At 46.3% G+C, this 23,352-nt stretch overlaps 1 protein-coding gene across 2 annotated transcripts in view; it reads right to left on the bottom strand.

Annotated features, from left to right (window-relative positions):
• The window catches only part of ADCY9 (adenylate cyclase 9), a 198,525-nt gene that overhangs the window by 87,104 nt on the left and 88,069 nt on the right, over positions 1-23,352 (bottom strand). For both annotated transcript variants that reach the window (XM_044979245.1, XM_044979246.1), the window contains exon 3: positions 6,225-6,329. In XM_044979245.1, the coding sequence (XP_044835180.1) occupies positions 6,225-6,329 (105 nt within the window). The remainder of the gene's footprint in view (positions 1-6,224; positions 6,330-23,352) is intronic.

Below are 23,352 nucleotides of genomic sequence, written 5' to 3'. Positions count from 1 at the left end.
TGATATGGTCTCCCACAGTATTCTTGCCGGCAAGTTAAAGTAGTATGGGCTGGATGAATGGACTAGAAGGTGGATAGAAAGCTGGCTAGATCGTCGGGCTCAACGGGTAGTGATCAACGGCTTCATGTCTAGTTGGAAGCCGGTTTCAAGCGGAGTGCCCCAAGAGTCGGTCCTGGGGCCGGTTTTGTTCAATATCTTCATTAATGATCTGGAGGATGGCGTGGACTGCACTCTCAGCAAGTTTGCAGATGACACTAAACTGGGAGGAGTGGTAGATACGCTGGAGGGTAGGGATAGGATACAGAGGGACCTAGACAAATTAGAGGACTGGGCCAAGGACAAGTGCAGAATCCTGTACTTAGGACGGAAGAATCCCATTCGCTGTTACAGACTAGGGACCGAATGGCTAGGCAGCATTCTGCAGAAAAGGATCTAGGGGTTACAGTGGACGAGAAGCTGGATATGAGTCAACAGTGTGCCCTTGTTGCCAAGAAGGCTAATGACATTTTAGGCTGTATAAGGTGGGGTACTGCCAGCAGATCGAGGGACGTGATCATTCCCCTCTATTCGACATTGGTGAGGCCTCATCTGGAGTACTGTGTCCAGTTTTGGGCCCCACACTCCAAGAAGGATGTGGAAAAATTGGAGAGAGTCCAGCAGAGGGCAACAAAAATGATTAGGGGGCAGGAGCACATGACTTATGAGGAGAGGCTGAGGGAACTGGGATTGTTTAGTCTGCAGAAGAGAAGAATGAGGGGGAATTTGATAGCTGCTTTCAACTACCTGAAAGGGGGTTCCAAAGAGGATGGATCTAGACTGTTCTCAGTGGTACCAGATGACAGAACAAGAAGTAACGGTCTCAAGTTGTAGTGGGGGAGGTTTAGGGTGGATATTAGGAAAAACTTTTTCACTAGGAGAGTGGTGAAGCACTGGAATGGGTTACCTAGGGAGGTGGTGGAATCTCCTTCCTTAGAGGTTTTTAAGGTCGGGCTTGACAAAGCTTTGGCTGGGATGATTTAGTTGGGAATTGGTCCTGCTTTGAGCAGGGGGTTGGACTAGATGACCTCCTGAGGTCCCTTCCAACCCTGATATTCTATGATTCTATGAACAAAGAGTGGCCTGCTTGCAGGTGTATTGAATGTTCCGCACAGAAGTCCTACAGCACCGCCTTCAACTCTCTGATGTTGATGTGGAGAGCCAGGTCTGCGTGAAACCAGAGACCTTGGGTCCTGCAGTCTCCCAGATGAGCTCCCCAGCCCAAGTCTGATGCGTCTGTCACTAGCGAGAGAGATGGCTGCAGACTGGTGAAGGGGACCCCTGAGCACACCTCCTGAGGGTTGAGCCAGCGCAGGAGGGAGTCGAGTACTGGATGAGGCAGGGTCACGATCCTGTACAACCTGTCCTGGGCTGGGAAATACATAGACTGAAGGGTCGAAGCCTGAGTCTGGCATGCTGCACCACGTAGGTACAGGCAGCCATGTGACCAAGAAGCTTCAGGCAGTTCCTTGCTGTGGTGGCGGGAAACTGTCTGATGCCTCAAATGATATCTGTCAGGGCCTGAAACATTGCTTCCGGCAGGTATGCCCTGGCTTGGGTCAAGTCCACAGTACTGCCCTTATAAACTCTATCCTTTGGACGGGGGACAGAGTTGATTTTGCTTCGTTAAGAAGGAGACCCAAGTTGTCAAAGGTGGTTCTGATGAATCTGACCTGAGCTTCCATTTGGGTCCTGGAGCGGCCCTTGATCAGCCAGTCATCGAGGTATGGAAACACCTGTACCTGGTGCCTGCGCAGGAACGCGACGACAACTGCCATGCACTTGATGAAGACTCAAGGTGCTGCTGACAGGCTGAACAGAAGGACTGTGAATTGGTAGTGGGTACTGTACACCACAAACCTGAGGTACTTTCTGTGGGGCTGAGAAATTGCAATATGAAAATACATGTCCTTCAAGTCGAGGGTGGCATATCAGTCTGCTAGATCCAGCAAAGGGAGGCTAAAAAGACCATGCGGAACTTGAGTTTCTTAATGAACTTGAGTTCTTGCAGGTCCAAGACAGGCCTGAGGCCGCCTTTGGCTTTCGGTATTAGGAAATATTGGGAATAGAAGCCCTTGCCCTTCTGCTCCTGAGGAACCTCTTCCACTGCCCCTAGCGATAGTAGCGAGTGAACCTCGCGTATAAGGAGTTGCTCATGAGAGATGTCCCTGAAAAGGGAAGGGGAAGCGAGGTGGAAGGGTGGGGGGGGGCACAGAATTGGATGGAGTATCACCTATCGTGTGGAGCACCCAGTGGGGTCCGAAGTAATACAGGACCATGCATGGTAGAAAGGGGATAGTCAGAATGAAAAGGTAAAGTGAGGTGGATCCAGATCTTGTCTGGTGCACTGTCCTCGACCGCACCTTCAAAAGGCCAGTTTGGCCCCTGAAGATGGCTTGGATTGTTCTGAGCCCTGGCTAGAGGGTTGACGCGGCCTTCTCCTGCCACTCCGATTTCTCCTTCTGGAGTCATCTTGGCAGTTCTGATGACCGAACCATTGAGGAGGCTGTGGACGGAAGTGTCTCCGCTGCGTTGAAGGCATATAGAGGCCCAGGCATATAGAGGCCTTGAGGATGGCTCTGGAGTCTTTAAGGATGTTTAGCCTTTTGTCATTTTTTTCTGAGAGTCTCAAAAGGCAGGCCCTGAATGGTTTGCTGTACCTCACAGGGGAGGCCAGAAACCTGGAGCCATGAGCCCCTTCTCCTAGCCACTCCTGTGGCCATAACCCTGGTGGCTGCATCTGTTCCGTGAAGTGCTACCTGAAAGGACACCCTTGAGATGAGTCTCCCTTCCTCAACCAACACTGAAAACTTGGCATGGGAATCCAAGGGGAGCAGCTCTGTGAATTTGGCCATCACCGAGCAGGTGTGGTAGGAGTACCTGCTGATTGGATATGCGGAGCTGCAAGCCTCCAGTGGAATAGACCTTTCTCCCATAAAGGACAAGCCTTTTAGCCTCCCAATTCTTCGGGGAGGGCCCCTGGAAGCCCGGACGCTCGCATTGGTTGGCAGCATCGCCCATGAGAGAGTCAGATGTGGGATGCGTGTATAAATGCTCGTAACCCTTGGACGGCACAGAGTAGTGACTTTCGTTGTGCTTAGCCATAGGGGGCAATGAGGCTGGGGTTTGCTACAGAGTTTTTGTGGTATCAGAGATGGTCGTTATGAGGGGCAGGGCAATACATGCAGGTCTGGAGGGGGTGAGGATGTCCACCATTGGATCTGCATCCTCCACTACCTCCTCTGCCTGAATGCCCAGGCCCTGGGAAACCCTCCGCAACAATTTCTGCAGAACCCTGTTGTCCTCCAAGGCCGGGGCTGTCACCATTCCTGCCAACGCCTCATCTGGCGAAGAGAGACCCCCATGAGTGGTGGCTGCTCCCTTCCTGCTGCACCGATGGGTCCCACGGCACTCAGATGGTGTCACGCCCCTCAGTGTAGGGACTGCATACACCGATGCAGGCACCGCCAGTGCCAGAAGTGCCATCAGTGCTGATATCATTCTCAATGTCAGAATCGCCGTTGGTGCCGGAGTCAATGTCACCACTGGAGTCCCTGCTGATGCCGGGCCCAGTGCTGGCTGTGCTGGAGGCCTCGAGATGGTAGTGCAGGGTGGTAATAGGCCTACCCCCAGCCCGGCTGGTGCTGGCGGGTGGGACAAACAAGGCATAGGCCACCGACGTTGCCCTGGAATGAGACTCTTGGCTGCGACCTTGGCTTTGATGAAAAGCCCGGGGAGTCCAAAAGGGCCATTGCACTGGGAGCTGCCATTGTGCAGGCCACCGTGCTGGGTAAGGGTGTCGGTCCCAAGTTGATGTGGACCGTCTGCTCCTACTCCTCCGGGACTGATAGGAGTCTGACTCTGACTCCGAGGTGTCTGAAAACAATGACCATGGGGGAGCGGTACTTCTAGGCACCGTGCTTTGGCACCAAGGCCTCGGGGATCGGCATGGCTCCGGGGTCTGCTCCGGTGCCGGGGATGGCGCGCTGGGGTTCGAGATCAGCTGGCCATCATAGTGGGCCCGGGGAACAACCGGTGCTGGCGACCTATCCCGTTTGGGTGGAAAGAATGCTGCCATGAGGTGAAGCAGTTCTTGGGCTGCTTCAAACGCCTCCAGTGTCAAAGGGAGGTGCAGCTCACGGCTTGGTCTTGGCGAGCGAGGAGGTTCCGGACTCAACTGCCCTTCTATGCAGGCAGGAGTCAGCACGACTATCGCCGGTGGAGAAGCACTAGTGTGGCCCAACAGAGTCGGACTGGGGGTGGAGTGCTGCCTCCATCAACAGGAACTTCGGGCACTGCTCTCTATCTTTTAAAGTCCTGGACCGAAAGGTCTTACAAATGGCACAATGATCCTTCTGCTGGCCCTCTCCTAAACATTTAGACAGGAGGTGTAAGGATCGCTTCTGGGCAAACTCTTGCCGCAGGCTTCGCTGGCTTTGAAGCCTGGAGACCCTGGCATGTTCCAGCATCAGGAGAGCGTAGGAGGGAATTCTCCCCCCGCAAAGGAAACTTATGTAACACTAATGAACTACCAGCTACTATTAACGAACAATGGAAAACTAATGGAGAACAACGTAAGAAACTGCTAAATGTGCTTGTCAAGACAACAGCACAGGGAAGTTCCAGCTAACTGTCACTGATGGTAAGAAGGAACTGAGGGGGTGGCAAATTGGCAGGGCTATATATTGAGCGCCATGAAGGCGCGACTCCAGGGAGTGCCAAGGCTGACCTGACAGATGCTGCTAGGGAAAAATCTTCCGGCTACTGTGCACGTGTGCATGCACACACCTGATTGGAAATGACATGAACAAGCACTCGAAGAAGAATAGAAATTTCCTGTAGCCACTCTGCTCTAACTCCCTCAGAGCGAGTGATGGTGGAGTTGTAGTACAAGCATACTGGACCCAATACAGTAGGCTCAAATAAGACTGCATTCACTGCATATTCTGCCCTTTCTGAGCTTAAAAGATGTCTGTGCTGATTCATAATTCAAGGACTGTGTTAAGATGATGTGTGGTAAGCAAGAAAATGTGGGTCTGGAAATTAATGAACCAAAATTGGTGTCAGAAATTAGGCCTAATTGGTGAATAAAATAATGTGGAATGGGATGTTCCACCCACCATTCCCTCTGTGGGTCCTAAAAGAACAGACATTAGAGGGAAAAGAGGAGGAACAGACGGAGGCTACTGGGGTGAGCTTTGCCATCATGGCTGTCACCCACACTGGGACCCCGGGCCTTTGTCATTCTGATCCTGAGAGATCACCTGAACCAGACCAGATCAGAGAGAGGGATCCAGATGTCATTGCCAACCCCTACCAGCTTCAGCTGAATACCAAACACCCCTGAGATGAAACAAAATGAAACTTTAACAACAGCAGTAATAATAGCTATAGCCCATCTCAACTACCTTCTTCTCTTCTAACCAAGAGCTGTTATTACCATCTTTGATACCATCTAAAAGACTGTCAAGCAAGGGGAGTTTTCCTTCTAAAATTCTCAAGCTAAGGGAAAGAGAACCAGGAATGTTGTTAAAATGAAAACCTTAATTAATACTTCACATTTCAACACTTTAACTGTTTTTCCTTCTTTTCTTTATCTTTAATAAAAGGTTATAAGGGTTTTTAGTGGTGTGTTTGCCATGATATTAAGCAGGCTGAAGTCTCTGTATACAAAACCCAACCCTTGTTTAACACTGTTTAATACTGGAGAGTGACTGGGTTTTGTTAACACTTTGGGTCATATATTTCATCCAAATAAATACAATAGTGCTTCTTCTGTGCCTATCTATTATTTAAGGCAGAGGTGTAACTGAGAAGAGAACATCATAGGTTGAAATAATTTCATAAAAGTGATTTTGAGTGCATCAGTTTTTGGGTTTCCAACTTGAGATATTTTAAAGTAGTCAGACATTCAGAGGTCAGGTGCTCAGCAATGTCTGAAAATCAGGTCCTCTAAGGTGTCAAGTTGGGCACTAAAAAATTAAGTCATGCAAAATGACTAGTCACTTTTGGAAACCTTGGCCAGGATGATATTTGGTGCCCAAATTCTACTGGATTATGCTGAAATTCTGAATTCTGAAATTGGCTCTGCTGCTTGCCAGTTATATTGAAGTGAGGAGGAACCCAGTACAAAAATGAGGCTATTAAAACTGATGCAGGGGAGTCAGGAGTGAGAAAGCTTAAGTTACCTTGGTATTGTTTTTATGTTCATCCTGACAACCATTTTGGATAGCTCCTTCCTCTATAGTGACATCACTGCTGGGAGCAAATGTAACACTACATGAAGGACATGTCTGCAAGAAGACAAAAAATTGAAAACAGAAATATTCAGATACCATCAGAACATTATTCATTTCACAACAGAGTCATTTTCACTGCCACAAGTAGACTCTCAAAACTGTCCATATTCCAAGATTCCCTTTCAATAAAAATTGCATGATAGGATGTCCAACCATACTGCAATTTTAGCTGGATACTGCGTAAGGCCACAAAATGCTATTGTGAATAACTGCTATGTGGTTAAGTGAAAACTAAACAGCAGAACTGAAAACAATAAGCAGAAAGGGGAATGCCAGTGAACAATCCCAGATGTTCTTCTTACTTAAGAGTTTTATGGGTAATATTTACCTGAATTGCTGAGTATAATAGGCCATTATGCACTGTGTTTAATCCCTGTGAATTAATTTATAATGTATGGTAGTAGCATATTTAGACAGATGAGACATGCTTTTCCATGCACATACAGGACCAGATTCTCCAATGTGGTGTAGCTACTTTGTGCCAGTACATCCTGCTTCTGGAGAAAGCCCTACCACCTCATGCAATAACAGAAAGCTGCAATAGACACTGCCGCCTACCTGGGCTGCTAGTACAAAGGCCAAGGCTAGGATAATCTTAAGACTTAACAATCCTTGGTTGTAGTTTCAGCTCATTAGGGCTGTTATAATAGCCAGCATAAGTCAAAGCAACCCTCAGGCTGCCCTATTTATGCTGGGGAACCAACTGCACCCAACAGCCCCGTGATTGAGAGAGTTCAATGGTAAACTTTCCACTCCACCCACCCCCATCTCAATCTATGTTGTATGGAGTCTGGCTCCATCCAAAGAACTGCCCCAAAGCTGTCACAAAGCATATTAAAAATCCTGTTTTGGTGGTCTAAAAGTCATAGTGCACAATTTAAAACTCTGTATATATGCCTCTACCCCGATATAACGCGACCCGATATAACACAAATTTGGATATAACGCGGTAAAGCAGTGCTCGGGGCGGGGGGCGGCTGTGCACTCCGGCGGATCAAAGCAAGTTTGATATAATGCGGTTTCACCTATAACGTAGTAAGATTTTTTTGGCTCCCGAGGACAGCGTTATATCGGGGTAGAGGTGTACTGTACAGTAATGTACGTCATCTTCACACTAAAATAGGTTAAATATGTATTAATATGTCACCTATAAATTAGTGCAAGTGGCTCTCGACTCAGCGGCCTTTTCTTAAAGGACTCCTTGCCTCTAATGTGGACTCTGGATCAGCAGCATGATAGAGGACTCACAGGTGGAATACAGATAATAAACAGGATACTCTCCAATGGAACACATTAGAAATATTGTGCTGGACTGCATTTTTGTCATCTATGCTGTAAATTACATGCCAAATAACTGTTAATGCAATGTTAAGACTGTACAGTTAAAAAAATAATAAAAATAAGAAAATATAAAAGTTAAGGCTTCAACAGGAAAGCAACTGGATTATGCTGAAATCCTGTATATACAGGGATACTGGTTAGTTACCATTCCCTCTTCCTCCCTTCCTCGAGGCCTCACTCCTCTCGATGGCCTCATCCTCCCACTCAGTGTTGAAATAATAATTAAAAACAGAATAAGAGCATCTGGAAAATCATGATATGATATGCTCTAAACAGCTCAGTTTCTGCAAAGGAAAATCATGTTTCACTAATCTATCACATTTTAGAATATGTCAATAAAACAGGAGATAAAGGACAAATAATTGACATAATTCATTTAGACTTTCAAAAGGATTTAGAAAAGGTCCCTCACAAGAGGCTATGAAAGAAACAATGTAGTCATGAGCTGAGAGGCAAAATACTGTCCTGGACCAAAAAGAGACAGGAAACGGATGGTCGATTTTCATCATGGCAAAAGGTTATCAATGGGGTGCCCACCTCATGGTTTCACACTAGGGTCATGTCTACACTACGAAATTAGGTCAATTTTATAGAAGTCGATCTTTAGCAACCGATTATGTACAGTCGATCGTGCGTGTCCCCACTAAGCGCATTAGGTCGGTGGAGTGCGTCCTCAATACCGTGGCTAGCACCAACTCACGGAGTGGTGCACTGTGGGTAGCTATCCCACAGTCCCCACTGCCCATTGAAATTCTGGGTTAAGCTCCCAATGCCTGATGGGGCAAAAACATTGCTGCGGGTGGTTTGAGTACATGTCATCAAGTCTCCCCTCCCTCCCTCTCTGAAAGCAATGGCAAATAATCGTTTTGCACCTTTTTTCCTGGGTTATCCATGCAGATGCCATAGCACGGCAAGCATAGAGCCTGCTCAACTGCACACTACTTTTGTAAACACCTTGCACATTATCCTGCAGTATGTGCAGAGCCTAGCTAGGAGCCACCAGCACGAGCACCAGCACGAGGAAGATTGGGAGGAGGACATGGACACAGACGTTCCTGAAAGCTAGGGATGTGGCAATTGGGATATCATGTTGATACAGTGGAATGCCAATTCTGGGCCCGGAAAACAAGCACAGACTGGTGGGACCGCATAGTGTTGCAGGTATGGGATGATCCCCAGTGGCTGCGAAACTTCGCATGCATAAGGCCACTTTCATGGAACTTTGTGAGTTACTTTCCCCCGCCCTGAAGTGCAGGAATACCAAGATGAGACCTGCCAGGACAGTTGAGAAGCGAGTGGCGATAGCCCTGTGGAAGCTTGCAACGCCTGACTGCCACCGGTCAGTCGGGAATCAATTCGGAGTGGGCAAATCTACTGTGGGGGCTGCTGTGATCCAAGTAGCCAAGGCAATCAATAATCTTCTGCTAACAAGGGTAGTGACTCTTGGAAATGTGCAGGTCATAGTGGATGGCTTTGCTGCAATGGGGTTCCCTAACTGTGATAGGGCAATAGACAGAATGCATATTCCTATCTTGGCACTGGATCACCTTTTTAAACAGTACATAAACCGCAAAGAGTACTTCTCAATGGTGTTGTAAGCACTGGTGGGTCACAAGGGCCGTTTCACTGACATCAATGTGGGATGGTCGGGAAAGGTGCATGATCCTCTCTCTTTTGGAACTCTGGGCTATTTGAACAGCTGCAAGAAGGGACTTTCTTCCCAGACCAGAAAATTACCATTGGGGATGTTGAAATGCCAATAGTTATCCTTGGGGACCCGGCCTACCCCTTGCTCCCATGGCTCATGAAGCCATACATAGGCACCCTGGACAGCAGTAAGGAGCAGTTCAACTATAGACTGAGCAAGTGCAGAATGGTGGTAGACTGTGCCTTTGGACGTTTAAAAGGGCGCTGGTGCTGTTTGCTGAGTAGGTTAGACCTCAGCGAAAGCAATATTCCCATTGTTACTGCTGCTTGCTGTGTGCGCCATAATATCTGTGAGAGTAAGGGGGAGACGTTTATGGCGGGGTGGGAGGTTGAGGCAAATCGCCTGGCGGCCAATTTTGAACAACCAGACAGCAGGGCAATTAGAAGAGCACACCCAGGCACACTGCGCATCAGAGGGGCTTTGAAAAACAGTTTAATGACTCATCAGGCTACGGTGTGACAGTTGTGTGTGTGTCTTTGATGCAAAGCTGCCCCCTTTGGTGAATGTACTTTCCTGTAAGCCAATCCCCTTCCCCATCTTCGACCACAGCAGGCACAGGAAATAAAATCACTATTGTTCTGAATCCATTCATTCATTCATTTATTAAAAAAAAACAACCTGAGATCACTGACAACGCTGACTAGTAAAAGGCAGCCCGGGTGGGGTGGGGAATGAGGGAAGGACAAGGCCACATTGCTTATTGTAGCCACACTACAAATCAAAGCTGTTTGAATGACAGCCTTCTGTTGCTTGGGCCATCCCCTGGAGTTGAGTGGCTGGGTGCCCAGAGCCTCCCCTCCAATGTTCTTGGGCATCTGGGTGAGGAGGATTATGGAATTTGGCGAGGAGGGCAGGCAGTTACACAATGGATGCAGCAGGGGTCTGTATTCTAGTTGCCTTTCCTGCAGCTCCACCAGATGCCTCATCATGTCCGTTTACTCCCCCATTAGCCTCAGCATCTCCTCCTGCGTGTTCCGATCACGCTCACTGTATGCTTTGTACGCTCACTACCAGTGAATGTCTCCATGCATTCAGCTGTGCCATATCAGTTCTGGAGGACTGCATGAGCTCTGAAAACAGGTCATTGTGAGTGCAGTATTTTTACCTTCTAATCTGTGATAACCTCAGGGACGGAGTTGATATGGGGAGTATAGAAACATTTGCAGCTGCAGGGGGGAAGAAAGGGAGAGCAGAATTTAAGAAGATACATTTCTGAGAACAAAAGGGAGACTGTTTCACAGAGAATCAAGCAATTCACAGCAGACAGCACATGTGTTTTAGGTACAAAGTTGCATTTTGCCTTTTATATTGAGTGCCTACCGGTATGGTGACACATCACACATGGCTGGGCAACAGAATTCAGTTTCCAGGCAGCCATGGTAAGCCAAAGGGTATGCGGGGCTGGCTTCTTCCACATTCATAACATGTGGGAATGGTTTCAAACTGCAGAGCCCTCCTTTCCCATAGCAACCAATGCGGTTGGGTTTGCCATTTAAAAGGAGGGGCTGCGGTTTTGGGGTGGATGTGCAGGACACTCCTCCCTGCCTCCGCGTGGCTATTCTCCGGGATGATCCCTTTTAGCCAAGCTCAAACAGCCCAGCATGACCGGGGTCTAATGTGCCAGGAATCACCAAACAGAGGGGATTACTGTTCCCTTACAAAAATTCCCCTATTTCAACCAGATGACCATGAACGATATCACTCTCCTGAGGCGGACACAGAAAGATAAAGACTGAATGTTGCATGAATGTGACCAAAACCCAGGACCATTTGCTGCCATGCTTTGTGCTGCAAAGATTCCAGACTACTTGCTGCTGGCTTGGTGTGGTAAAGTGTCCTACAGTGGAGGACGAAATAAGGCAGCCCTCTCCAGAAACCTTCTGCAAAGGCTTTCACAGTACCTCCAGGAGAGCTTCATGGAGATGTCCCTGGAGGATTCCCGCTCCATCCCCAGACACATTTTCCAGTAGCTGTACTGGCCGTGAATGCATCGCAATTGTTCAGGGAAAATCAAACATTAAACACAATGTACCCAGAAGTGTAGTTACAAATGTGCATTCACCAGAGGTGCTTCTCTGCCTTCAGGGTCCAGGAACAATATACCCTGGGAGGGTATTGGCTCCAGGGTGAGGAAAAGGTCCTGGCTGCCAGGGAAAACAGATTCTCCGCTTGCCTGCTGCGCATTCTCCTCCTCTTCCTCATCCACAAAATCCTCCTCCTTGTTGCGTGAGGTTGCCACCTTGCAGGTGTCCACGGACAGTGGTGGGGTAGTAGTATGGTCCCCCCGAGAACGGCATGCAGCTGATCAGAGAAGCGGCATGTCTGGGACTCTGACCCAGAGCGACCATTTGCCTCCTTTGTCTTTTGCTAGGCTTGCCTGAGTTCCTTAATTTTCAAGCGGCACTGCTGTGTGTCCCTGGTGTAGCTTCTGTCCACCATGCCCTGTGCGATTTTGGAATATATATCAGCATTTCTTCTGCTGGATCAGAGTTCTGCCTGCACAGATTCTTCTCCCCATACAGTAATCAGATCCAGTGTCTCCTGTTCGCTCCATGCTGGAGCTCATTTGTGATTCTGGGACTGCATAGTCACTTGTTCTGCTAAGCTTGCCACATTGACCAAACAGGAAATTAAATTCAAAAGTTCCTGGTGCTTTTCCTGTGTACCTGGCTAGTGCATCAGAGTTGAAAGTGCTGTCCAGAGCAGTCACATTGGAGCACTCTGGGATAGCTCCCGGAGGTCAATACCATCAAATTGCACAGTGCTGCGTCTACAGTACCCCAAATTTGACCCAGGAAGGTCGATTTTAGCGCTACTCCCCTCATCGGGGAGGAGTACAGCAGTCGATTTTAAGAGCCCTTTAGGTCAGCAGAACGGGGTTGGTTGTGTAGACGCATTCCTTATAAAATTGACTTAACATGGCTAAATTCGACCTCACCTCATAGTGTAGACCAGGTCTAGGTCCAGTGTTGTTTAATATATTAAACAACAATCTGGAAAAGGGAGTGAGCAGTGAGGCAGAAACATTTGCAGATAACACAAGGTTATTTAGGTTAGTAAAGTCCAGAAAAGACTCTGAGGAACTTTAGAGAGACCTAACCAAACTAGGTGAATGGATAACATGGATACAGATCAGTGTTGATAAATGCAAAGCAATACACATTTGTATGATTAAATTTTTAACTACACTTACACCTTCCAGGGTTCTAAATAACTGTATCTGCATAGGTAAAGGATCTGGGCATCATTATGAACAGTTCAAGGCCTTAATATAGTGGTGGGCAACCTGTGGCCCATTAAGATAATCTGATTATAGGCCACGAGACATTTTGCTGACGCTAACTGTCTGTAGGCACGGCCCCCCGCAGCTCCCAGTGGCTGCGGTTCACCATTCCCACAGCTCCCATTGGCCAGGAACGGCGAACTGTGGCCACTGGGAGCTGTGGGGGGCCGTGCCTGAGGATGGTCAATGTCAGCACATGTCTCATGGCCCACAATCAGATTATCCTGATGGGCTGCATGCGGCCCATGGGCTGCAGGTTGCCTACCACTGCCTTAATGTGTAGCAAAAAGGATATGGCATGATTAGAGGCGCTTCAGAGCAGAGTGAGGAGAATATTGGTAGCCTGGAAAAACTCTCATATGAAGAGAGAATGAAAAAAATGGCAGAGAGTCCTGTGGCACCTTATAGACTAACAGACGTATTGGAGCATGAGCTTTCATAGGTGAATACCCACTTCGTCGGATGTATTCACCCATGAAAGCTCATGCTCTAATACGTCTGTTCGTCTATAAGGTGCCACAGGACTCTTTGCTGCTTTTACAGATCCAGACTAACACGGCTACCCCTCTGATACTTGAAAAAAATGGGACTGTTTACCTCAGAGAGGACGTAAATGTGGGGAGGGAGAACATGATAAAAGGATACAAAATAATGAAAAGTAGAGAGGATATGAGAGATTAGAAGCCTGATCTAGCCCAACATAAAAACAAGGGGGAATTCAACAAAACTTAAAAGCAGATAATTCAAAACTGATAAAAGGAAATACTTTTTCACACAATATGCAGTATTAAAGGCACAACATCAAACTATCCCAATGACAAGGAAAGATAGGAAGAATTGTAAGAAGCCAATATAGCTCCATCAGGAGATGAAAATCAAAAAGGAATACCACAGAAAGTGGAAACATGATAAATTGCTAAGGAAGAGTACAAAAGAATTGCACAAGCAGGTAGGAACAAAATCAGAGAGGCTAAGGCATAAAATGAGTTACTCCTAGCAAGGGACAAAAAAGGCAATAAGATGATGTTCTATAAATACATTAAGAGTAAGAGAAAGATGAAGGAAAGCATAGGTCCTCTACTTAGCAGGGAAAGATTGCTAATTACTGCTGACATCAAGAAGGCTGAGGTGTTTAATTCCTATTTTGGCTTCAGAATACTCAACCCAATTAATATTAATAAAGGGGAAGAACACAAGCCAAAATAGGGAAAGAACAGGCTAAAGAATATTTAGGCAAGTTAGCTTTATTCAAGTCAGCAAGTTCTGATTAAATGCACTGCAGGTATTTAAGTTGAAACAATCTCAGAACCATTAGTGATTATCTTTAAGAACTCATGAAGGACAAGTGAGGTCCCAGAGGACAGGAGAAAGGCAAACATATTACCTATCTTTAAAAAGGAGAACAATGAGGAATAGACCAATCATTCTGGTTACTGGCCTTGCGGATGGGTGAAAGCTGTGGACATGACATATCTTCATTTTAGTAAGGTTTTTGACACAGACCCACATGATATTCTCATAAGCAAATTAGGGAAATGTGGTCTAGATGAAATTACTATAAAATGGGTGCAAAACTGGGTGAGACACCATACTCAAAGAGCTTTTATCAATGGTTCACTGTCAAATTGAGTGGACATACATAACATGATCCAAAAAGGGTCAGTACAGGGACTAGTACTATTCAATATTTTAATTAATGACTTGGATAATGTAGTGGAGAGTAGGTTTATAAAATGTGTGGATGATACCAAGTGGGAGGGGTTGCAAGCATTTTTTGAATTCTAATCCTGTCCACCAAACTTGAAAAATTGCAGAAGTGGTCTGAAATCAACAAGTGCAAAGTACCAAACTTAGAAGGATAAAAATCAAACACACAAGTACAAAATGGAGAATAACTGTCTAGGTGGTAGTACTGCTGAAAAAGATCTCAGTATTATAGTGGATCACAAAGAGAATACGAGCCAACAATGTGATCCAGTTGCAAAAAAAGGCTAATATTCTAGGGTTTATTAACAGGACTATCATACGTAAGACATGGGAGGTAATCATCCTGTTCTACTCAGCACTGGTGAGGCCTCAGCTGGAGTACTGTGTCAAGTTCTGGGTATTCATACTTTAACAAACATAACAATAAATTGGAGAGCGTCCAGAGGAGAGCAACAAAAACAATAAAAGGTTAAGAAAATTTGATCTATGAGGAAAGATTAAAAAAAACTGAGCATGTTTAGTCTTGAAGACTGTGGGGAGACCTGATAACACTCATTAAATATGTTATGGGCCATAAAAAAGAGAGCAATGGTCACTTTTTCTTCATGTCCATTGAAGATAGGATAACAAATAACTGGCTTAATCTGAAGCAAGGGAAATTTAGATTAGATATTAAGAACAACTTTCTTACTAGAAGGATAGTTACACACTGGCATAGGCTTCCAAGGGAGGTTATGGAACCCCTGTCATTTCAGGTTTTTAAGAACACTATTAACAAACAGCTGTCAGGGATGGTTCAGGTATACTTTGTCCTGCCTCAGTGCAGGAGGCTGGACTAGATGACCTCGAGGTCCTTTCCAGACATATAGTTCTACAATTCTTTGCGATTAGACTATGGAATTCATTGCCACAGGATACCATTGAGGTCATGAATTTAACAAGGTTCCAGGAAGGATTGGACATTTATATGGATAACATGAATATAAAGTGTTATAACAGTTAATAGTAACACAAAATGTGGATATGAAAACCCCATGTGACACTACACCCCATATTCATCCTAGTAATATTATTATTATATAGTTATGGCATAATTGTGATGCATTTTGTACAAGGTATCATTGGAAAAGTTATGATTTGCTGAATATGATTATCCTATTTGTATGAATGTCTCATTTTTATATCTGAAGTTATAAATATTGAATAGAGATCTGTATTTCAAATGGGCTTACTCTGGAAAACACCCACAGCCAGACTTTCAAGTACAATAATAAAGCAGCTAGACAGGGCTGATGGCCCATCAGCAAAGACAATGGACTGAGGAATAGCTTAACCTTCCTGTGGGCGTTTTGGCCAGCCTGTAAACAATGGCTGCTATAACAGTGCAAGGGCATGTGACCAGACCAAATGTCTCTGGACTCAATCTTGGACACCAGTGTTTTTTCCACAAACTAAGTTTGGGACAAAGGGTTCCCACCATATGCTAAAGCTATACAAGACAGGGAGTGACATCATCTGTTGTTCTTCACTCCTCCACAACCGAACACCTGAGAGACGCTCCTAAGAAAAAGGACTTTGAAGGGGGTGGGGATCTCAAGCTGCAAAGTAAATGCAGCTTGACCCTTAAGAATCTGCAAGCCTGTTTGTACCCCAGCAGTCAGGGTGAAGAACTGCTAATTCAGACCCAATCTATCTAGTATGTTTAGTTTGCATTTTTGTTTATTTGCTGGGTAATCTGCTTTGATCTGTTTGCTGTCACTTATAATCAGTTAAAATCTATCTTTTGTAGTTACTAAACTTGTTTTTGCTTTATCTAAACTAGTGACTTTGAATGAAGTGCTTGGAAATCTTAGCTCAAGAGGCAAAGGCTGTTATATTTCCTCTCCACATTGAGGGAGAGGCAAACTGGATAATAAATTCATATTGGTCAGGATTTTGACCAGGGCAGGATGGTACAGCTCTGGGGTCCTAGGCTGGGAAGCTGGTGGCTATTTTGTCTGAAGTCTTTTTATGCGTTCATGCAGTGGCTGGTCAACCTGCATGTAACTGCAATTGGGAGTGTCTGCCTGTGTGAATGCTGGTGAAAGTGCTAGCTTGGAGGGCTTTGCAGCTTGCCACGGCGGCACAGTGTAGGAGGGAGCCCAGGCTGGCAAGTCAGAGGTTCTCAGGGGTACACCAGTTCAAGGTGGCACCCTGGGGGGAACCCATCAAACCCCACATTTCTGATTTTAACACAATTTAACTATTGAGGATTCAGATGTGGCCTTCTTGGGAGATTATCCCACATCGGCCTTCTGCAAATTTCTTGCACTTTCCTCTGTACTGTGTGGGGCGGGCCACTGTTGGAGATATGATACTGGACTAGATGGACCATGAATCTGACCCACTATAGTAACTGCTATTTTCCTATGTGGATTTTGATGTCACCACACTTGCCAACAGATCACTGTCAGCTGTATGCACATCTGCCTTTGGGGACAGAATGCTAAACTGGGCACACAAAATCAAGTCTTGTCAACCTACTGTACTGGAGAAGATCTTGACAGGGATACCACCAAGCAGTTTTAGTAGTCTATAACACTTTTTCCCCAAACCCAGCATCCCAGGACCTCCTTCTCTGTTTGTTTTGAGCCCAGAGAAGTGTGTTTTGACCTTTTGGTGTTCCTTTTCCTCTGATCCAAATATATCAACTACTCATTTTTGTGGCTTAACCTCCGATTTTTTATGGCCATTTTGTATTCTGTTTTCAGGATTCCCCTCACTCCACCAAAAACCTCTATTTAAGCAAGGCCCCATCCTTCCTCTTCCCTTAACCCAATGCCATTTGGCAATCATCTTTGTTATTTTGTAGAGGTGTGGGTCTGTACCCCTCAGATGCGTAGGAAAGAGGGATGGTTTCTCTTGGTCACTATATAGCAGCAGTTCTCAAAACTGTGGTACATATACTGCTAGCCAATATGCAGGCCACAATTTAGCAGTATGCAGTTTGTTTCAAAAAACAAGATTAAGAAACTATTACAACAATGACTGAAATTATGAGGTGGTAGACTGGTCAAGTATTTTTGAGTTTTAAATGTGGCATGATAAGACTGAAAGTCTGAGAACTGTTACTCCATGGAGTTTCTTCCAGATCCTTATCCTCTGGGCTATTGGTCCACACAGTGGTTCAACAAGCCTATTAAGTTCTTTGCTTTTCAGATGGATGTTCTAGATTTTCTCAGCAAGTGAGTCATCATGCCTGCTCCTCCCCAGAAACAGAGTTGGAGTGAGGGGCTTACTTACAGAACTTCCTTATCTGCAAACAAGCAGATTTTGCCCTCTTCTTGAACAGTGATGCCTCAACAAATGACAACACAGGCAGAAACCCCAGGAAGTCTCAATTCTTAACTTCATTAATAACTGTAAACATTTATAAATACTTAGTGAGTGTGTGTTCTAGACATTCTGAATAGTAGATTAATGAACTTTCAGTGACTACCAGTGCAAGTAAAACCACATCCTAATTTTGTGTTAGAGAAGTGATACCAATATATTTTATAGTAGTTTATGATTTCTAATCATAGTAAAATATGAAGCGTAACAAAATACAGTACAAAAAAACTTGGTACCAAAATAAGTAACAGATTACAATGTTTTATATAAGAGTCATCTACTTGACTCAGTAATTGCTATGTAGAGCCCTGTGTGGATACAAAATGTGTATCCGCATCCAATTCGCAATCCATAAAAATGATCCAAGGATATCCGCATCCGCAGATATAAAGTTGTTATCTGCAGATTTGCAGGGCTCTAGCTATAAGTTTAGTTAAATTTTTCTGCATCTTTCCTTCACCATCATAATTCTGTATAAGTCCCATGTCCTAGCTCAACTGTGAGGTTTTGCATTTAAACTACGGCATATTTATTGTTGAGGGGAGGCGAGTAAGATGCTATTGAAATGTTGTAACAATTTACATACTCCAAGGTACCTTTTCCCATTCTCAGGTAAAACTGAGAAGAGACTTCCTGCTCTGCTGCCGGAGAACCAAAGAAAGCTGGGTGCTCAGCCCCCCGCCTTACTCCCAGCTCCAGGAGGCCAGGCATTCTGCCTCTCAGGTTCCTAGATCTGGGGAGGTAGATGCAAAGGCAGAGAGGCCAGGGATCTCAGTTTGAGAGACCCCTGACAAAATTTTTGTCAATTTCATTTACAAAGTGAAAGTGAAAAAGCATTTTTAGTCAGAAAATCATTCTTAAGAAATTTTTTCTACCAGCTCTTCCCACACTGCCAATGTTGCCTGCTTTGCATTTAAAACAGTAAGTGTTGGATTGATTTACAAATTACATTGCCAGGCCCTGAAAGACTACATACACGCATGGGAGAGAAGCCATCTCCCTGCTAAAATCAAATCATGTTTGCAGCAGTAGCAAGTAATTAAATTGTAGTTTATTTTACTATAAAGCCTACTCTGACTTGCTTGGAAAATTAAGCAATCACTTACTTTTCTGGTAAAAATAACTGTCATTGAACCATTTGACTCTATCTCCAGTCATGAAAAGCCTATGATGAGAGAGAGCACTAACAGACAACATATTCAAAGCTAAGTCTCAGGCACACTCAGTAGTGCATTCTCCATGATTTCATTCTCCTCCCCGTTAAGGCTTTACATCTGTGCCAACGTCAACCAGGCCCAAATTCCTCCCCTCAGTTTGGCAGCTCAGTTCTATTGCTCTGCTTAGTCCCTTCTTTTTTTGCCCTACTCTGCTCTCATTGGCAGTTCAGTTCTATTGCTCTGCTTAGTTCTTTCTCCTCCTCCTCATGCCTGAAACAGCTCAATTTTTTGCACCTCTCTAATTAGTCTCCTCTAGACTCTGTCACTTCCAGCTGTTAGCACAAAACTGCTGAGATGGATAACACCCAGTGGTCCCTCTGTCTTGCTGTCATTGTATGGCAGACTGTAGCAGGGTGGACCTCTGCTCCTGCTCTGAAGGGGTTAAAAAGAGCCCCGGGGAAGGGGTTGTGGCTGGAGAAAGCAGCCTTTAAGCTGGGCTGATTGAGAAGTGGCTGCAGCTGGGCCACGCCCCAATCAGGCCCAGCTGGCCCCTATAAAAGAGGCTGTGAGCCAGAAGCCCAGGAAGACAGTCTCTCTCCGCATTTAGAGGGAGATGGGCCTGGCTGCAGGGAGCTAGACCGGGTACTTCAGTGGAGCAGGGCTGGGGAAAGGCAGAGGAGCTGGGGAGCTCCAGCCTGGAAAGCCCTAGGCTGCCGCCTAGCAGAGGGCTAACAGGTACTGGGGGTTGCAGAGGCAGCCCAGGGGTAGGCCAAAGCAGCAGGTCCAAACCCTCCTTGCCAGTGTTGAATAGGCTGATACTGCAGTCTGCCCTAGGACGTGGGGCTAGACAATGACTGGCAGTGGCCATACACTGAGGCAAGGTGGGGATAGGGATAGAGGGTGGGGGTTCCCTGTAGAGGGGAGACCCTGAGAGAAAGGGGTTACTGCCAGGGGGCAGCACCCCATGTAAAAGGGCACAGGGGTCCAGGGAGGGACTCGGGGCCAGAGGACAGGCGGATCACCGGCCTGCAGAGGGCGCTCCAGAGCTGGAACGGAGTTAATTCCCTGGAGTCACCAGCAGGAGGCGCCGCAGGGGTGAGTCCGGCCCGTTACACAGACAGAAAACTTAATATTTGCTCTGTTCTATTGTCCTGGGGTTTTAGTCAATATGATTTTCCTAGCCTGGATGTTACAGCTTAGACTGAGATACAGTAGGAGACAAAAACAACTTAAGTCTGGCTAAGCAGAATATAACAACATAAGAATGGCCATACTGGGTCAGACCAATGGGCCATTTAGCCCATATCCTGTCTTCCAACAGTGGCCAGTGCCAGGTGCTTTAGAGAGAATGAACAGAACAGAGCAATTACTGAGTGATCCTTTCCTTGTTCCAGTCCCGGGTTCTGGCAGTCAGAAGTTATGGGACAACCTCGTGCATGGGGTTGCATCACTGACCTTCTTGGGCCATTAATGGATCTATCCTCCATTAACTGATCTAATTTTTTTTAAACCCAGTTATACTTTTGTCCTTCAAAACATCCCCTGGCAACAAATTCCACAGGTCGACTGCGTGTTGTGTGAAGAAGTATTTCTTTTTGTTTGTTTTAAACCTGCTGCCTATTAATTTCATTGAGTGACCCCTGCTTCTAGTGTTATGTGAATGGGTAAATAAAGAATGTACAGAAAGAGGGGTTTCATGTCACCAAAAGATAAACCAAGCTGTACACAGGTTTGGGAGATGGGATACACTAGATCAGGGGTCCCCAACCCCCGGGCCGCGGACCGGTACCGGTCCGCGGCCTGTTAGGAACCGGGCCGCGAACCGACCCCTAGCACATCAAGCGGCATGTCTCCGGCGGGGCCCCTGAGCCCCGCCCCCTCAGAGCCGCGTGGTGAGGGGGCGGGGCTGCGTGCTCCGGGCTGAGCTCAGCTGCCTCCGCTCGGCGAGGAGCTCCCAGCCCCGCCCTCTCACCACGCGGCTCTGAGCGGGACGGAGCTCAGGCCCCGCCGGAGACACGCTGCAGTTGTCGGGCGAGGCGCTGAGGCTCCAGGTGAGGAGGGAGCCGGGGGTAAGAGGCTGGGGCCGGAGGGGTTGGCTAAGGGGCAGGGAGTCCTGGGGACAGTCAGGGCACAGAGAGGGGGCGGAGGTTGGGGGGGCGGTCAGGGGGCAGGGAATGGGGGGGTTGGATTGTGGGTGTTCCGGGGGGGTCTGTCAGGACTCAGCAGGGGGGGGATAGGGGTTGGCGCAGTCAGGGGACAGGGAGCAGGGGTGGGGTCCCAGAGTGGTGGGGGTCTCTGGGGGATGGTGAGGGGACAAGGAGCAGGATGGGTCAGGGATTCTGAGGTGGGCGGGCAGTCGGGGGGGCAGGAAGTGGGTGGGGGTCAGATAGGGGGCAGGGCTCCCACTAATTCTGCATTATGGTCAGTTGTATAATTATTTCATTATATATTACAATAATAATAAATAAAAGTACAAAAATAAATGTAATGCGCTTGAATCGTCCCAAAACCATCCCACAGGTCCGCGGAAATTTTTTTTCTACGAAACCAGTCCCTGGTGCCAAAAAGGTTGGGGACCGCTGCACTAGATGACCTCTTGAAGGTACACTAAAGTGGCATAAAGCTCATCTCTCCACTCCCTTAATCCTGGGGCCACTGTGTGAAGGCCTGGTCTCCCAGGTGTAGGTGAGAAGAACCTGAGGGCTGCTCTAAGTTTTGCAAGCAGCTAAGCAACCTGAGGGGCAAAAGCTATAACCAGGGATACACATGATATAGAGGTGTCTCAGTTATGCCCTCCTTGCACTGGTGACACCCCCACCCCCTGCTTTACAGTAGCAGCAAAATGGGGGGTGGCATAAACGATTTCCTGTCAACTCTACTCCACCGCAAAGTGCATTTTGCATTGAGGAGCTGCTCTCAGGACTAGATACGCTGGTTTTACGTATGACTGCAATCTGCTGGCAGTGCAGCCCAAGTGGCCATATCACTCTGGAAGATCTGGTCATCAGTTGTCTAACTCTATCAGCTGGCTAGGAGGAACCACAACAAAAGTGCAAGGAAAGAATAATAATTTGTTCTCTATCAGTTTAGTTTTGAGATGAAATAATACAGTGTAACAATAAACAGAATCCACACTTCCTAGGCTACCTTTTCTTTCTTCTTAAGAATGTTTGTCATTTTCAATACTCAGAAAGTAATTCATACAAATTACTGCCTTTAGCTCTATATAACTTGAACTAAGTTTCTAAAGCAAGCAGCTAAGTAAAATATAATGTCCTAGCCTACAAGAGCACATTTATCTATTTTACAGCAACTGACACGGAGAGCAATTCACACAGGCCAACCCTACAATCATTGTCTGCACAGGGAGTATTGTCTTCCCTGGGTTTACTGATGTCTATTGCATATTCATGAGCAAAATGCTAGATTACTAGATTGCACATACTTTGAAGGCTTTTGTGGGAGAGAGAGAAAGAGGAAGAAACAGGAGAGGGAGCCAGTGTCAGCTGAGAAAGGAGAGAATTTGACAGTGTGAAGTCTGAAGCATGACTAGTGGTATTCTCATCCCTCAACAGAGAATAGAATAGTAGCAGCCCAGGAGCTAGAAACGAGCTAATGGAGTGTGCCAAAGTACCTATATCAAGCACAGATATATTTTCTTTTAACATTCAGTTCAGACTGTTGAAAGAGGAATTTGTTAATTTGTCTATTCATAGAATCATAGAATATCAGGGTTGGAAGGGACTTCAAGAGGTCATCTAGTCCAACCCCCTGCTCAAAGGAGGACCAATCCCCAACTAAATAATCCCAGTCAGGGCTTTGTCAAGCCTAACCTTAAAAACCGCTAAGGAAGGAGATTCCACCACCTCCCTAGGTAACCCATTCCAGTGCTTCACCACCCTCCTAGTGATAAAGTTTTTCCTAATATCCAACCTAGACCTCCCCCTCTGCAACTTGAGACCATTACTCCTTATTCTGTCATCTGGTACCACTGAGAACAGTCTAGATCCATCCTCTTTGGAACCCCCCTTCAGGTACTTGAAAACAGCTATCAAATCCCCCCTCATTCTTCTCTTCTGCAGACTAAACAATCCCAGTTCCCTCAGCCTCTCCTCATAAATCATGTGCTCCAGCCCCCTAATCATTTGTGTTGCCTTCTGCTGGACTCTTTCCAATTTTTCCACATCCTTATTGTAGTGTGGGGCCCAAAACCGGACACGGTACTCCAGATGAGGCCTCACCAATGCTGAATAGAGGGGAATGATCACGTGCCTTGATCTGCTGGCAACGCTCCTACTTATATTTATTCTGAACTACAGATATTTTAAAAATTATTTGTTCAGTAGCAAATCTGAGAACTCACCACATTACTTCAAGGCTGATTTGTCAGGTTCTTGATAAATATCTTTGAATTTTTTTCCTTTACTCATAGACCAAACTCATGTTTTG

Source organism: Mauremys mutica, chromosome 11, assembly GCF_020497125.1.
Source record: "Mauremys mutica isolate MM-2020 ecotype Southern chromosome 11, ASM2049712v1, whole genome shotgun sequence".
NCBI classification, from domain to species: domain Eukaryota; kingdom Metazoa; phylum Chordata; order Testudines; family Geoemydidae; genus Mauremys; species Mauremys mutica.
Note: the sequence above shows the minus strand (reverse complement) of the source record. Positions and strands in the feature narration are given on the sequence as shown.